The 15,568-nt window shown below is 41.0% G+C and overlaps 2 protein-coding genes across 4 annotated transcripts; one reads left to right on the forward strand and one right to left on the reverse strand.

Moving 5' to 3' along the window:
• The first annotated feature begins 460 nt into the window (after positions 1–460).
• Positions 461–8,276, forward strand: rpn2 (ribophorin II). Of its 2 annotated transcripts, XM_051414002.1 has the most exons (18): positions 461–567; positions 906–1,099; positions 1,227–1,322; positions 1,532–1,707; positions 1,817–1,892; positions 2,010–2,144; positions 2,236–2,412; positions 2,502–2,620; positions 2,951–3,056; positions 3,539–3,630; positions 3,726–3,840; positions 4,063–4,257; positions 4,368–4,454; positions 4,568–4,663; positions 5,129–5,204; positions 6,348–6,477; positions 7,063–7,162; positions 7,629–8,276. In XM_051414002.1, exons 1-17 carry the CDS (start codon positions 555–557, stop codon positions 7,112–7,114), a joined length of 1,935 nt encoding a protein of 644 aa, XP_051269962.1. In that variant the 5' UTR covers positions 461–554; the 3' UTR covers positions 7,115–7,162; positions 7,629–8,276. The 2 variants fall into 2 exon arrangements, with proteins under 2 accessions (XP_051269962.1, XP_051269963.1); XM_051414003.1 differs by lacking the exon at positions 7,063–7,162.
• Positions 8,277–11,610: 3,334 nt separating this feature from the next.
• Positions 11,611–14,712, reverse strand: ghrh (growth hormone releasing hormone). Of its 2 annotated transcripts, none has more exons than XM_051414010.1 (6): positions 14,530–14,712; positions 14,233–14,320; positions 13,334–13,438; positions 12,132–12,200; positions 11,879–11,998; positions 11,611–11,773 (listed from the first exon to the last, which is right to left on the reverse strand). In XM_051414010.1, exons 1-6 carry the CDS (start codon positions 14,693–14,695, stop codon positions 11,761–11,763), a joined length of 561 nt encoding a protein of 186 aa, XP_051269970.1. In that variant the 5' UTR covers positions 14,696–14,712; the 3' UTR covers positions 11,611–11,760. The 2 variants fall into 2 exon arrangements, with proteins under 2 accessions (XP_051269970.1, XP_051269969.1); XM_051414009.1 differs by having other exon boundaries at positions 12,132–12,236; positions 14,530–14,710.
• Positions 14,713–15,568: the final 856 nt, after the last annotated feature.

A 15,568-nucleotide genomic window follows, 5' to 3' on the forward strand; every position in this document is an offset into this window, starting at 1 on the left:
ACTGTATATCTATCACTGAACATTTGACTGGTTGTAGTTTTATGTATTTGTGTCTGTGTTAATAGTGTACTATCAATTTCATCTTTGCAAATGATAACGGGTGTTTTTATAATCCATTAGCCTGCTGGAACTAGGAAATACCTTCACATGGGCAAATATGTTTTATCATGTCTTGGGCACCTGTAGCCTGCTTGAGATTATCAGAAATATCAATCTCAACTTTATCTGCTATGATTAAATGCACAGAAGCTCAGAACCTTCTATTAGGAGCATTTGTTACATATCACGATTTACGTAAAGTGTAACAAACATCGTCATCATTTAACATAATTATGTAAATAAATTGGCAATACAATTGTAATGAACTCACCATTACTATTATGAAACGGCACATTGACTGAATTTGTGTATACGTGTACTTAAAAAAAAAAACCACTGCTTTTATTTTGAAATGTGAGTTGTACAACCGGATATGATACTCTTGATGACAGCTCGCTCTCTGAGACACCGGAAGCGTTCGTCGGTTTTGGTGACGCTGCATTAGACTGCAAGACATGGACCGGTCTCGTAAGTGAATTACTGCTGAAATATCTAGTATAATGTTAGTTATGAATGTTCCTGGCGTTATGGACGTTTAGTATGTTATTAAGGAATTGTTTGTTTGAAAATTCTAGGGGAAAAAATAGCACACGGCGCGTGCAGTGTGTCGCTTCCTACTTACGATTGCTAGCTCGCCTCGTTAGCTGCAGTGGAGGCGCGAGCGTTATCTCAATGAATGAGTACCTATCGTCACAAGAGACAGTGAACTATAAAACCGTAGTATTGTTTGCTCTCTTCGGTGGTACGAGATAAATACACATTTGGACCAGCCGGCAGGTTAACTTGTGTTTGCTGTGTGTCCGCAGGGCTGCTCGGGTTGTTCCTCCTCCTCAGCCTGGCTCCTGCTGGAGCTCAGGCGCTCACACCGGCGCACTACCTCTCCCTGTCCGATGTGGGCCGACTACAGAACCTCCTGAGCCAACAGTTCACCGACCTGGAGTCCGCATACTACTCTGTTGTTGGTCTGACCAAGCTTGGAGCCACTGTTCCCGACCACAAGGTAAGCAAACCCCCTCCAATGTGTATTAAAATAAGCATCTAGGGACAATTCAATAATCAGATTTATATATATTACATGACATGTTGATCATCCATGTTCTTTTGCTTAAATGTGTGTTTGTTTGCAGGGAGTCTGCCAGTTCCTTAAATCTCAGCTTGACCCAACCAGTATAGACTCTCTCTTCTTTGCTGCTGAGACCAGTAGAGCCATTTCAGGATGTGAGGTAAGAAAGCTCTACAAATCATTTTGTTTGGTATCTGAATTACACATAACTGCCTCATGGTCAAGATGTTAAAAACAATCCTGCATATGATCACAGTTATAGGAGATTAACTGTATAAGAGCATTAGTTTGACCTGAGTGGACGATGCAGTATTATAATGTGAACCCTCAAGTGCCAAACTTTATATGAGATTTTCGTTCACTTCCTAGATCCCTGTGTCCAATGAAACCCGGGACATCCTCCTGGCTGCAGTTAGTGAAGATTCGACCATGACTCAGATCCACCGGGCCGTGAGCACACTCAGCTCTCTGGGGCTTCCTCTGGCTTCCCAGGAAGTTGTTGGTGCCCTGACGGGTCGCATCAACAAGGAGGACAACGTCATGGCGTAAGTGTTAGTTGTGTTGGTTAAGGGGTGCAGTTGCATTCTGTGTGGAGGGTCCTGCAGGGGTCATGAGCAGTTTAATTAACAACCAATGTATGTTCTGTTTGGACAGTATCACCTTAGCTCTGCAAACAGCAGCCCGCCTCTCCCAGCAGGCAGACCTTGGAGGGATCCTGGAGGAAATTGAGGTGAGCTCTCTAAATTCCACCAGGTGGTGCTGTGTCTCTGTTCTTTGGCTCAAAGCAAGACACACTGGACTCTGAAGAATGAAGCTTTAACACATGTTTTGCTTTTTTTCCTCTCAGGATCTGACAGCTCGTTTGGATGATCTTGGTGGCATCTACCTCCAGTTTGAAGAGGGGCTTGAGGCGACTGCCGTGTTTGTCACAGCTGCTTACTCCCTGTCAGATCATGTGGACATGGAGCCTCCTCTGAAGGAGGTATGGTTTCTGCATCTCAGGTTCTTTCAGGTTTTGTCTTCATGTGTTTTTTTTCCCCCTGAAACTGATGGAAGATGTGCTCTCCCCACAGGACCAGGTCATCCAGCTGGTGAACTCTATCTTCAGCAAGAAATCCTGGGACTCTCTGGCTGAAGCCTTCAGTGTTGCAAGTGCCGCCGACGCTCTCTCCAACAACCGTTTCCACGTGCCGGTCATTGTCAGCGCTCAGGGCCCAGCCACAGTGTCCCACAGCCAGCCAACCCTGCAGGTACAGACGTTAGCTAACCTAGCTACAGTCCTCTGCATGCTCTTTAGTCATTACCTCGCAGTGATGCTGTTTCTCTGTCTGATTCACAGCTCCTCGTTACTGACGTCATGTCTCAGCCTCTGACCTCAGCCAACGTGCTGGTGGAATCTGCGTACGCTGTGGCCTCCAAGAGCATCATACTCAGCCTAGCACCTTTCACACTCAATGAGTATGTATCATTAGAGAGATAAGTGTTTGCTGACGTTATTTACCCAGCTTCCCCGCCGCTTGAATATGATCCCAAAAGCTGGAAGAAATACAGGCACATGAGCTTTCATTAAATCATTGTTCAGCCCACAGAATGTTCACAGAATTGCAGTCTGAATGTTAACGCAAATAATAACATCACACAAGTCTAATTGTTGATCTATATACTAAATGTAGTTTCTTTACAAGATGTACTATATATATATATATAGTTGGGAGTTTTTTCTTTGGCAGTATTTCTTCATCCTGGTTTAAGTAGGACATTCACTGTATTATTATTATTTTTTTTCAGTGGGGTCTTTGAACTGAACTTCATGTCCAACCAGCCAGCCAGTGGATATTACCAGTTTACCGTTGCAGTGACCGGAGATAGCCGGCTGGTTGCCAATCATGTTGAGGTGAGGTGGCGGTCGGTACTGGAGACATAACTTTTATTTTTTAAATTAATAATTTTTTTTAAATATATGATTTATTTATGGGATTTCAACACAAAAACAATACAGTAAATAAACCATTGTATTTATGGCACGGATAAATTAAATGGAAAAAGAAAACTGTAGAATGAGGTTATTATTGGCAAAGAAAGTAAAGACACCAAGAGTGACAGCTACAACCATATTGTAACACAGCCACAAGAGAGGGGTGACGGGACTTGAACTGGGTTACATAGTGAGTTTATGCATCTACTCATCCCTTTTTAAAGTGTCTTTGGCTTTATTTGCCTTGGTGGAGAAAGTGATGCAAATGAAAATGTGCAATTGTTGAGTCACATGTGGGAGGTTGTGCCAATCTGAACATAATGGTAGTCACTCTTTGTTTAGGGATTTGTATGCTGCTGTAACTTGATGTAACTTTGTGTTGTGACTCTGTCCACCTGTAGCTCAAAGTGAAGGTGTCCACTGAGGTGGCTGTCACTAACATGGACCTCTCTGTGGTGGATAAGGACCAGAGCATCGGCACAAAGACCAGCAGGTTAGGAAACAAGTTTGATGAGTGAAGCACTATTCTCAGGGCCTCAGTAGCATGACAATACAATCCTGATTGCTTTTCTCTTTTAAATGAACCAGGGTGGACTATCCCTCCAAATCCAAGAGCCCGTTCACAGCAGACAGCCACCAGAACTTTGCTATGTCCTTCCAGCTGGTTGACGTCAACACTGGAGTGGAGCTTACACCACACCAGGTATGTAATCAGGGTGGGACAAGAACACATGTCAAGCTGTGGCAAAATCTGTTCATTGTTGCTTACTTCATCTGCTTTCATTATCACTTTTGTGACCATATAACTGTTCTCATTATACATCTGGCTAGCCAAAACAATAATGCAAACAGCTAACCACTGCGGGCGGTTAGAAAGCTCTCAGGCCTCAGTGTTAAAGAACACCATTTGTTTTCTCTTTCACAGACTTTTGTCCGGCTGCACAATCAGAAAACTGGCCAAGAGGTTGTGTTTGTGGCTGAACCCGACAGCAAGAATCTATACAAGTTTGAGTTGGACACAGCAGAGCGGAAATCCGAGTTTGACTCCATCTCTGGTACCTATTCCCTCTACCTTATCGTTGGGGACGCTACCCTGGAGAATCCCATCCTGTGGAATGTGGTGAGTGTCTGTTCAGATTCGGTGGTGGTAGTGAAGATTATTTACTAAGTGCTCAGCCAGTGAAAAGTTGATACTCGGCTCTAATGTTTTTTTTCGGCTCTTTTTAAAAGGCGGATGTTATTCTGAAGTTTGTGGATGAGGAGGCCCCTGCTACCATTCAGCCCAAGACTCTCTATGTACCCAAACCAGAGATCCAGGTAATACTCGTGTACTCCTTTTTTAGATCCAAATTACTGCTTGATGCTGGGAAATAAAGCAGCATGCTGTAGCTCTCAGTCCAGCAGTTTAAACTCTCCTCTTGTCTCTGCAGCACTTATTCAGGGAACCAGAGAAGAAGCCTCCCACGGTGGTCTCCAATACCTTCACTGCACTCATCCTGTCTCCATTCCTGCTGCTGCTCATCCTGGTAATATTGGTGTTTGTTTTTTTTTATCAGCTTAACTGTAGAGCAACTTATTTATGGAAATGATTTAGAAACTATTAATCTTATTTAAAGGCACACCTAAAAACCAACCTACTTCCATTATTAATTAAAACCTTTTTCAATAGAGCATTCAGCTTTGTTATATATTATTGTTGTAAGCACAGTGATCTAGTTTTTTTCCCCCCAGAAAAGCTCTTCAGTGGAAGGCCTTCGTACGCAGTGAATGAGGCTCCAGTACAGAATGAATAAAATGCTTGTTTTAATTTGAAATCACAAAAGCTACGGTGTATTTTTTTTCCCTGGCATTTGCAGTGCTGAGTAATAGTTATTGTTGCAGTGGATCAGTGCATTGTGTGTGAGGTGGTAAACAGTTTTTCAGCCCTTTTGTCTGCAGCTCTCGCAGGGGATGAAAATCACATTGTCTTTTATTCTCCCTCTCTTCTGTAGTGGTTTAAGCTCGGAGCCAACATCTCCAACTTCAGCTTCTCTCCCAGCACCATTCTGTTCCACGTAGGACACGCAGGTTAGTCCCAGTCTTTGAAGTGAAATGTTGATCACAGATGTGATTGCTTTACAGCCTCCTCATCTGTCTGTTATCCAAGATAAGCATTGCCGTAATGACTGTGTGTGACATTGTGTTTGATCAATTTCAGCAATGCGTTCTTCGTGAAATTCCACACATAAAATCTCAATATGAAATAATAAGAACATAAAGTTAGCTTTGTGTTTGTCACAGCCAAGTTTGTATCCAAAGCTTTTGACCAAATTGTGGTTAAAGAAAAGGGGAACTAATGTGTGTCTCCATTTACTACTGTTCTATGAACATTAGGGGTTTGGTGCGTCAGTGGCTAATTCTCCATGTAGGTGCCATTTAAAAACATTGCAGAAGAAGAGGGCTCAACAAGATGATATAAACAAACAATAGAAAACATGATGAAATATCTATTTATCCATCTATTTTGTTTCATGTATTATTGTGAGAAAGGTTACTCCTCATCGCTCCACACAAGAGCTGAGGTTTTCATTTGCTGTAATTTTTATCTCTAAAATGGCACAAAAAACCTCCATATTCAGATTGTAATACCTGAACAAAAAACAAAAAAGAGACAACAATGTTAATTTGATTCCACAAATATTTCTTAATAACTGAAGACTATATTGCAGGGGGCGATTTTAAAACCATCACATCCCCTTTTTCATGGCATTAATTGATTCTGTTTGGATTTTTTTCAACCTCTCTTGACTTGAAGTATTTAATATCATTTTTTGGCTAAAGATGTCTCTTGAGCTTACTTGGCACCATGTGATAGTTTTCCCTGCAGCTGATGTGTCAGCTAGCAGGCGACAGCTAGCTTCCCCTCTCTACGAAAGCTATAAACCAAGCAGCTTTCACTGTACAGTCTAATTTTCCTTTGGCCCACTGTGGCCTGTATCCTAAATGAGTCGAAAAACAAAATATAAAAATCATAATATATTAATGAAAATTGACATTATTAAAAATATACAATTCTAAAAAAAGAAAAATCTTGGCCTGTCCTTAAAGCACCCCACCCACTTGGGCAGCCACTGACATACAGTATGTTACATTGGATTGTATATGTTGACAGTGTAGCAGCTGTTCTGTTTAGATGTTAATGTTCAAACCCACTCTGTTGCTTCATTTCAGCCTTGCTGGGCCTGATGTACGTCTACTGGACCCACCTGAACATGTTCCAGACTCTGAAGTACCTGGCGATTATCGGCGGCGTAACCTTCCTCGCCGGGAACCGCATGCTGGCCCAGAAAGCAGTGAAGAGGTACGTCTCCCGATGGTGCCGGGCACAAATGGTTCCTAGAGAGTCCTTAATCCCAGAGAGAAAGCCTAGCCCCCTTTCAGAATATGAGGACTCGGATGCTTTGAGGCCTCTTGTTAGTTCTTACCCTTAAACCTGAGGAAGAGTGCCTTTTCCATATCAGTAGCTCCTCAGCTGGTCCCCAGAGGCTGATTTCAATGCCAGGCTCTCTGCCAGGAGGAGAGCTCGTGCCTACTTGGACCACGAGAGAAGCGTGGCGGCAAGATCAGCAAGAGTGATGATCTAAGTGGGCAATTTCTTCACCATCAATATGTAGAGCCCTCAGAGGGCCAGAGTGAGCAATTTGTAGCCTGTGTCACTGACTCAAGACGTCACTCTGTAATTGTTCACTTTTACTTCTTGTTCTTACGACAGCCCGTTTAACCCTTTTAAGCACATAGAATTTAGCAATTAGTGATTTCACAAAATGTCATTTTTCCAGTGAGGACTTCCCTTCTTTCATGCTAGTCTCTGTCTCCTTGCAGCTGGTGCCTGTGTCTTTTTAACCCCTCTATCCACACCTCGCTGTCTCTTTACTCCTTTTTTCAGGATTGCCGCAGAGCAAAGTAGTAGGTTGGCAAAGTATAGGAGCCTACGATAGACCCCCCCCCATTTGTAACAAATGAGTCGGTCGTGCATCCAGGCTGAAGTAAGGGCATCCTCACAGACTGCATCCACAGTGCATTTCCATAGTGGCTGGCAATGTGCATGGCTGTGTGGTGCTCACTCATTCTAACTCCAGAGTGTTCACATGTACTTGCCCCCCCCCCCCTCCCCACAGTTTGCCTCTTACTCATCCCACCATGTTCATTGCTAGCCATAGCCATACCAGCATTTGCTAATCCCTCCATTGTGGTCTAACACCCGTGGTCCTGGTTGTGCCATTAGTGACATGTTTTGTGTTCATGAGTCAAGGTGTGCATCGTCCAGATCTTAAGACATTTGTCATGAGAGTGTGTCCCCCGTTCTGTTTGTCCTGGAGGGGGTGCACATTGAAATGCATGATCGACCCCTTACATGACTTCATGTCAAAGATCAGGTGTTAAATAAAGGTTTTTAATTCATCTCATGTTTGTTACAACTAATGTTTGCTTTTTTTTTTATCTCTTCCACAGAATTGAGAAAAAATAAGAGAGAAAAAATAAAAAGAAGACACTGATGAAGCTCATTTTTTGTTTCCAAGGAGTCATTTAACGATGCATCAAATCGGACTTTAAACACGGCGTGGCAGTTCAAGAATCCAATCAACAGTTTAAACGTGCAGTTTGTCTGTGTTGCCAAAACGGAAGAAATTGAGATATCGCAGCGCCTACCGAGGACAAACGCTCACTGACAGATACCCTGCACTGTAAAGCTACTGATCATTGCACTTCATCTTCCTGTGAGATTTGTTTTCTTATTGTCCAACATGCCAGTGTTTTCGAAGTGAGCTGGGATTTTTGTTTGAGGTTTCTTTTTGGTTGATTTGTGTGGTTTTTTTTGTACATTCCCCTCTGTTTTTTCGCTCAGTGCCCATTTCACCTCGTAACAGAAGCTGTTAGTCACCATGTCTCAGCTGGTAAAACACCGTTGGCAGCAGCACTGTCACTATGCCAGTGTGTTTGCCTGTTTTGGTGCATCAGATGTGTAGGAGGAGCGGTAGTCTCCTATTTGATACAGCGTCAGCGTCCCCCCCAGAAAAATGGTTAATAATAAAATATGGGCAATTTTGAGGATATGAGGTTTTTGTAATGAAGAAGAGGAAATAAAGAATTTGAGGTGAATCTAAGTATATTGTTTTTCTTTAGTAGAAACCTACAACGTTTTTCTTTTGAAGGGATTGGAACAGTTGAGTGGAGACAGGAGAATCTGTCGCAATCTAATCGTTGACCCAGTAGAGGAAGAAGGTTATTCAGACTCTTCAAATATCAATAACACTATAAATTACTTGAAGTTCCCTCTTTGTGTTTCCTTGCTGAGCTGCTGAGGAGCATCAGTAACATATTGTACTCAAAAGACCATAACTTGGACTACTGAAGCATCACATAAACTTCAGCGTAATTTGGAATGTATTTTTGCACAGACTGAAATTGTGTTGTCCCTATTTTTCAGTTGTGTTAGGAGGAAATCTCTTTGTGGCCAGTATGGAGAACCATGGCACAACCAACAACTCTTGTACATACAGCAGGTAAAATAAGTATTGAACACATCACCATTTTTCTCAGTTAATATATTTCTAAAGGTGCTATTGTCATGAATTTTCACCAGATGTCGGTAACAACCCATACAATCCACACATGCAGAGAAATCAAACCATAGATGTCCATAAATTAAGTTATGTGTAATAATGTGAAATGATAGGGAAAAGGTATTGAACACATGATGAAAAAGCAATCCTGCCACTTGTCAGTGCAAATTAATATCGGCTGGTTCAGTCCCAACTGATGGCCTATAAAAAGGTGTCTCATCACCAAGGTGTCCCAAGAAACATCTTGGGTAAAACCATGGCAGAGACCGTGGCAGCCTTACTGTTGCAAAACATACTGATGGTATTGGTTACAGAAGGATTTCTAAACTTCTGAATGTTCCAGCGAGCACTGTTGGGGCCATAATCTGGAAGTGGACAGAGCATCATTTCACCATAAACCGGCCACGGCTAGGTGCTCCTCGCAAGATTTCTGACAGAGGAGTGAAAAGAATTATCAGAAGAATTGTCCAAGAGCCAAGGACCACTTGTGGAGAGCTTCAGAAAGACCTGGAAGTAGCAGGTACAATTGTTTCAAAGAAAACAATAAGGGAAGGGAAGGGAAATACTGGGAGAATATAGTCTGTTCAGATGAGACCAAAATTGAACTCTTTGGATCTCATAATACGCAGCATATTTGGAGGTCAAATGGCACTGCACACCACCCCAAACACACCATACCCACTGTGAAGTTTGGAGGTGGGAACATCATGGTGTGGGGCTGTTTTTCAGCATACGGCAGTGGCAAACTTCATATAATTGAAGGAAGGATGAATGGAAAAATGTGCCGAGACATTCTTGATAAAAATCTGCTGCCATCTACCAGGATGAAGATGAAACGAGGGTGGACATTTCAGCAAGACAATGATCCCAAACACACAAGCAAGGAAACTCTCAGTTGGTTTCAGAGAAAGAAATACTTTTTCCCTGTCATTCCATTTTATTACACATAACTTTAATTTCTGAAATTATTTATTTTGGTTTCTCTGCGTGTGTGGATTTCATGGTTTGTTACCGACATCTGGTGAACATTTCATGACAATAGCACCTTTTTAGAAATATATTTATTGAGGAAAAATGGTGACGTGTCCAATACTTATTTTACCCGCTGTATCTGTAACATATATGTAAGCAGTGTTACAGTGGTGCCCGGGGAAGTGGGATTGGTTTTAAGTTGGAGTTTAATATCATATTCTACCCTTATAAATACAAGTTTTTACCATCAGCAGAAGCAGTTTTACCATGAGACGGTGGCATTCTGTTAACAGAAATTTAACCGTCTAATATTAAAAAAAAAAAGTTCCTTTACAATGCCGTATAGATAAAGGTTTTGCCATCAGATATGACTGTTTTACTTACTTAATTGCATTTCATCTATTTAGAGTCTACAGTCTTTTACTGTCATGATTTGACAGTTTTTCACTGTAAAGTCTACAGACGTGTTTTACAGTGTACTGAAACAGTGGAATGTAGAGCAATTAGCAAACTGACTTATAATACCTGTTACTCAGCAAAACACCTGACCAACTCAGGCTGCAGCAGTAAAACACCTGAGGGTATTAAACTGAGCAAGGGTGTGTTTTACTGCTCATGAATGTAACTTCTCATTTATGAGAGCACAGAGGGGGTTATTTCTTCTACTTTAATTCCAGCTGTGACGAACCAAAATGTCTGCTGTGAAAAAGGTCAATTAGGGGTTCTTTGCAAACAGGTGCCAGCAACCTAACAGGAGAGTGAGGGGAAAATATCAAGCACAGTCTGTGAGCACTCGCAATCCTGAGGAGTGGTCTAATCAGCCTACACAAGTGAGAACACCTGTAACGCTCCTGAAAACACGTTTCCTCAGCCTCTTACTATGAGGGATTTATCACATGAGAGAATTCTGTATCTTTTTGTGTGAGCTATTTTTACTGGTTTGAAGTGGGTGGGGCTCAGATGGAAAACGTGATGTCACGTACCTCCATGCACCAATCAGAATTCAACACATTTGAATCCTAATCTGATGACTGTGGGTAGTCAAACCAGAAACACACAGCCCTGATGAAGCAGATTAGCTGAGTTTTAATAAATAGAGCCATAACATGCTGTTTAAACTCTGATTGCTCCTTATTTATTCAGAAATATGTAGTAATAAACAAATCCAAGTTTCCAGAGGTTTTAAAATATCCACGCTATCCTTGAAGTACATGTTTTATCAGCAGAATATGCCACAATGAGTCATGTAAAAATACTGTGCAGAATGGCTCATTCAGTGTTACATCATTACATATATTACTGGATAATTATAACTGATGCATTGCTGCCTAAGCAACAATATTGCTGATTGAGGGGGAGCACATGTATACCATTGGTAGTTTAATAAATGTCAATACATTGTATTTATGTGGTTATAAATTTTCAAGGCTGACTAATTGTGCAAAGTGGGTGACTGAAGAGGAGGCCCACAGCTAATTTAATCCATCCAAGTATCTAATAACTGCAGCTGTCAAACACACACAGTGGTGTAAAAAGGTGCAATATTTTCCTATGAAAGGTGGTGTAGTAGTTTATTATGTAAATCATAAAATAGAAATACTCAAGCTGTGGACAAAAGCGGTAGTGTTTTTACTGCCTAGTTCATTGATTTCAAGGGGAATCCGATCCAGTAGCAGGCATTAAGAATAACTATAGAGAAATAGCCATCTACTTGCTGATGGTCTTGTTTGTTTATGTAGGTCGTACAGAGGTATCAGTATGAAATTAAGACTGTTTCTTAACCACTTAAAAATACCTTGTAGTAGGTTTAAGCAGCAGTTACAGTATGTCTGTTAAAGAAAGATTGCACAACTAAAGTTCCTCAGTGGCATTTCTTCCACAGTGATGAGCTGGGCTGCTGGTTTTCTTCACAGCTTTATTGGCAATACAAAAATGACAATATCATTTCCATGTGTAAAGAACAGGTCGGAGGGAGTATGAGAAAACAAGCAGTGATGGTTATGAATAGTGCAGTGGCGAGGAGCTTCAGTGTGTTTGATCCACCAATCTCAACTCAGCAGCCTGTAAAGAGGAAAGACTCAGTTAGTGAAGGACTTGTTATTTCTGAAGGCTTTCAATGGACCTCTTAGCTCCCCGGTGTACAGGTTAGGTATGGTATTTATTTACCTTGACCTCATGACATCCCCGCGCACGCCTCTATATCTCTGGTTGCTCTGGATGGATGTAAGGTCTTCTTTATAGGTCCCTTCATAGATATCCGACTGACGTTTCATGTAGCTTTCATCTCTGTGGAGACAAAAAACATCAGTTATATACAGTATGTTTGATTGTGTATTCCTGTCGGTGCCCTGAAAACACGCAGCGTTGCTTCTGTTGGGTACGCAGACTGAAGTTATATCATTCCTCCTGTGCTACCTACCCCAGCCGTTTGCCCATGATCGTCTGAAGGAACTTCCTGGCAGAGATTTGGCCCAGGACTTTCCTGTAACTGTTTGTAAAGATGGCATCAGCGTGTCGTCCTGAGCTAAAATCAGAAGGTGGAGAATTTACTACACGACAACTGTCTACAGTTACTACGCTAGTAAAAGACTCATATTGAAGTCAATTTACAATAGACCTTTTTCACAGCTGCCATTTTGACATGTAATAGTAGGGTACATACATACATACGTTACTAGTGATAGTAATTGAAGTTTTGTTCCATTCAAACAGAGTCAGGGTGCTGAAAAAGCCCTGCTACACTAAATGGAATAGAACCTTAATTAGTATCATTGGTAACACCTGTGTTTACCCTACTATTTCATGTCAAAATGGCTGCTGTGAAAAAGGTCCATTGTCCAGCTTAAAGAATCAGTTCACCAAATTATAAAAAAATAAAACACATTTCTTCACTAAAAGGTCCAGTGTGTAACATTGAGGAGGATATATTGTCAGAATTGGAATATAATATTCATAGGTATGTTTTCATTAGTGTATAATCACCTGAAAATAAGAATTGTTGTGTTTTCGTTACCTACAGAGGGAGCAGGTCCTCTTCTACAGAGTCCGCCATGTTGAACTATCACGTTTGTGTTTTTCATGGCCAATATAGTTTCTCCTACACACTTCACAGCTCGTACTCATTCCCAGGTTGTCAAATATAGACATGAACAGTGTTCAGTTTATTTCAATCTGCAACTCCATCGCTAGAGGCCACTAAATCATACACACTGGTCCTTTAAAACCAATGGTCCAGATGTGCAGATCATTTTGGTTTTATTCGCCCAGATGTTGAAATATCCTTCTATCTTACCTTCTTGTGATCAACTTTCTTTGTAAAAAATAAACAGTCCCTATAAAATCTGTACCCAGTCAGGTCTGTGAATTATCCGGAATAACTGGACATGCTGCTGTTGAATTCTTTTAGTATGTAAATTCACTGCTGTGAGCACCACAAAAGCAGATCCATTCACGTCCTTTGTATTGTGGTGGAGGCAGGAACCTTGGAGGCATAAACCAAGTCTGTCTGCACTGTTAGATCCTACTACTGGTAAGTGAGAAAAAATATGTTTTTTTTTTTTTATTTAGGTAAACTGCTGCTTAAGCTGTATTTTAGATCAGCCTCTCTATTGACAAACTGACCGTAACTCTGCTCGCTCCCTGGGGGGGCTCGTGTCTTCCTCCAGCTGCTCTGCTGGATTCTTTATAGAAGATGTCATCAGGATGGATGTATCCCTCTGGCCGAACCTGAGAAATATCCCCGTTAACTAAATGAGTGTAGAATATTCCAATATCTCCACACACATTATACCATAGTAAATACATTTTAATTCCTACCTAGAACAGAAAGTGATTTAATTATTACAGACTTTAGTTCGGTGAAGATGGGTTTTAAATAAAATAATATATATACTGTATATGTGCCCAAATTTACTACAAAATGCTCTAGCTCTTGTAAAATGAGAAATTCTGCTGCTTCGGCAGAGGACAGTGTGATTAAGGTTCTATGTGTAAATGTAACATGGTGACTAATGCGGACATCTTGACCCTTTTTAGCATAACAGTGCAGAGGGCACAGCTTTGACATGCAAAGTAATCAGTGAAAGGTTTAAAACATCATACGATACGTGCACGGATGTTGGATGCGACCATTCTTTCAGCCCTAACACTGGAACCAACTCTCAAATCAAACATCTTTCTTTTAACGTCACTTTATGTTTTCCATTTAGAGCTTTCTAACCATTTCAGCTGTTCCCAGAAGCTCAGCAACATTTAACGATACAGAGAATCCACACAGTGGATTCTGTGTGTTTGACCTGGTCAGAATTCTATTAATAATATCAGAAATTCAAAATAATATTCTTTAGCCACTTTTGAGTATTTCTGCTGCCAGCTTCAGGTGTCTACAGATCTGAACGGCTGGGTTGACCAGTCATAAAGGATTTAAATAACTTTAAAAACACTGCAAAACACGAAGACTAAAAATCAGTATTGGAAATGAAGACGACATGAAGAATTTTAGTAAATCTGTCAAGACTTACCTAATGGATGGGTGGTAGAGCGGGGAGCCTGATAAAGACATGACCAGGCAACAAAACAGCAGCAGTGCAGATTTCTCCATCCTCACAGCTGGTCCCGGAGAATAAATGACAGGAGTAGAAATTACATTAGAAAAAACGCTGAAACCACAGTTCCCCTCTCAACCAGCCTCATCGCTCTGCACAAGGCACTGAAGTTGCAGCAGGCTGAGACATGATGGAAAACACCAACATTTCATTTAAAATATTAAAACTGGTCAAAGAACAGAATATATGAAAAATGTTTCATATACTCATTACCTTTACACGTGGTGGAAGAGTTAGATAGAGATATTCCGTGTGGATTCTGAGAGCCCCTGCAGTTCCTCTTTATTTGGTGCCCTCCACTCTCATCATCTCTCACTGCCAGGAGAGGACCGGACAAAAGAAACAGTGGAACAGTTCTGTTTGTTACCCCTGCATCCATGGTCAGTTTATACTGAACCTGTAGCTCCCAGTCACTCCCACATCACACATGATCTCTCTATCCCTCTTCCCCTCTCTCTCTCTCTCTCTCTCTCTCTCTCCTTGAGCTGAGCTGTCTGCATGCTCTCTCTTTCTTTTTGTCCTTGTCTGGCTTTCTCAAATTCAAGTTTGCTTTATTGGCATGAACAACAGGGTTTACGATATAAGTATAATTATATAGAATGTAGAAAAAAGGGTGGTAAAATGGTACCAAAAAAAACAAAGGTTGGCATACTACTAATACATACTATATTGAAAGAAAAACAAATTATTGCAAACAATTAATATACAACAAATATTTTATAGTATTGAAAATTAAATTAGATGTAACTTTGAGAACATAATTACATTAGCAGCCGTATGCAAATTGTTCCTTAAAATAATGTGACTACAGCCGCTGATTGTTAAGGAAATACAAACACATCTATTGACCTTCATTTCAAAGGATTTTGTCCATTAACCTGGTGGGAAAAACAAAGAAATAAACAAAAACAAAACAGGAACACATACAAAAGTGATGAAAAAACACATATGACTGCCTCATATTTACATATACATACTCATACATTTGAATAAACAGCTCTCTGACACATTTTTGGAAAAGACATTATGTTTCATTGACTGTTAGACTATTGATTGCAGGGGCACAGACTGGCACTGGGAATATTTCTATCTGGAGAGGTTCATAAAATGGTGGAACTGTTTCTTTATTTGATCTCCCCCCATCCTCGGACCCAGTTTTGGACCATAACGTGAAAAATAAGTGTTTACCGCACCTCCCACCAATAAGTGCTCAGCGTCCGCGTCCGGAACGTTTTTCATAACGTCAACTAGT

This window comes from Dicentrarchus labrax, unplaced genomic scaffold (assembly GCF_905237075.1).
Source record: "Dicentrarchus labrax unplaced genomic scaffold, dlabrax2021, whole genome shotgun sequence".
NCBI classification, from domain to species: domain Eukaryota; kingdom Metazoa; phylum Chordata; class Actinopteri; family Moronidae; genus Dicentrarchus; species Dicentrarchus labrax.

Excerpts from the sequence above, each read along its gene's own strand:
- rpn2 (XM_051414002.1), top strand. Across the intron at positions 2,145-2,235 it reads TGGAGCCTCCTCTGAAGGAG|GACCAGGTCATCCAGCTGGT; the intron begins GTATGGTTTCTG and ends CTCTCCCCACAG. Across the intron at positions 5,205-6,347 it reads GTTCCACGTAGGACACGCAG|CCTTGCTGGGCCTGATGTAC; the intron begins GTTAGTCCCAGT and ends GCTTCATTTCAG.
- ghrh (XM_051414009.1), bottom strand. The coding sequence starts at position 14,695 with ATGGATGCAGGGGTAACAAACAGAACTGTTCCACTGTTTCTTTTGTCC. Across the intron at positions 13,439-14,232 it reads CTCTACCACCCATCCATTAG|GTTCGGCCAGAGGGATACAT; the intron begins GTAAGTCTTGAC and ends GATATTTCTCAG. Across the intron at positions 12,237-13,333 it reads AGGGAGCGAGCAGAGTTACG|CTCAGGACGACACGCTGATG; the intron begins GTCAGTTTGTCA and ends TTCTGATTTTAG.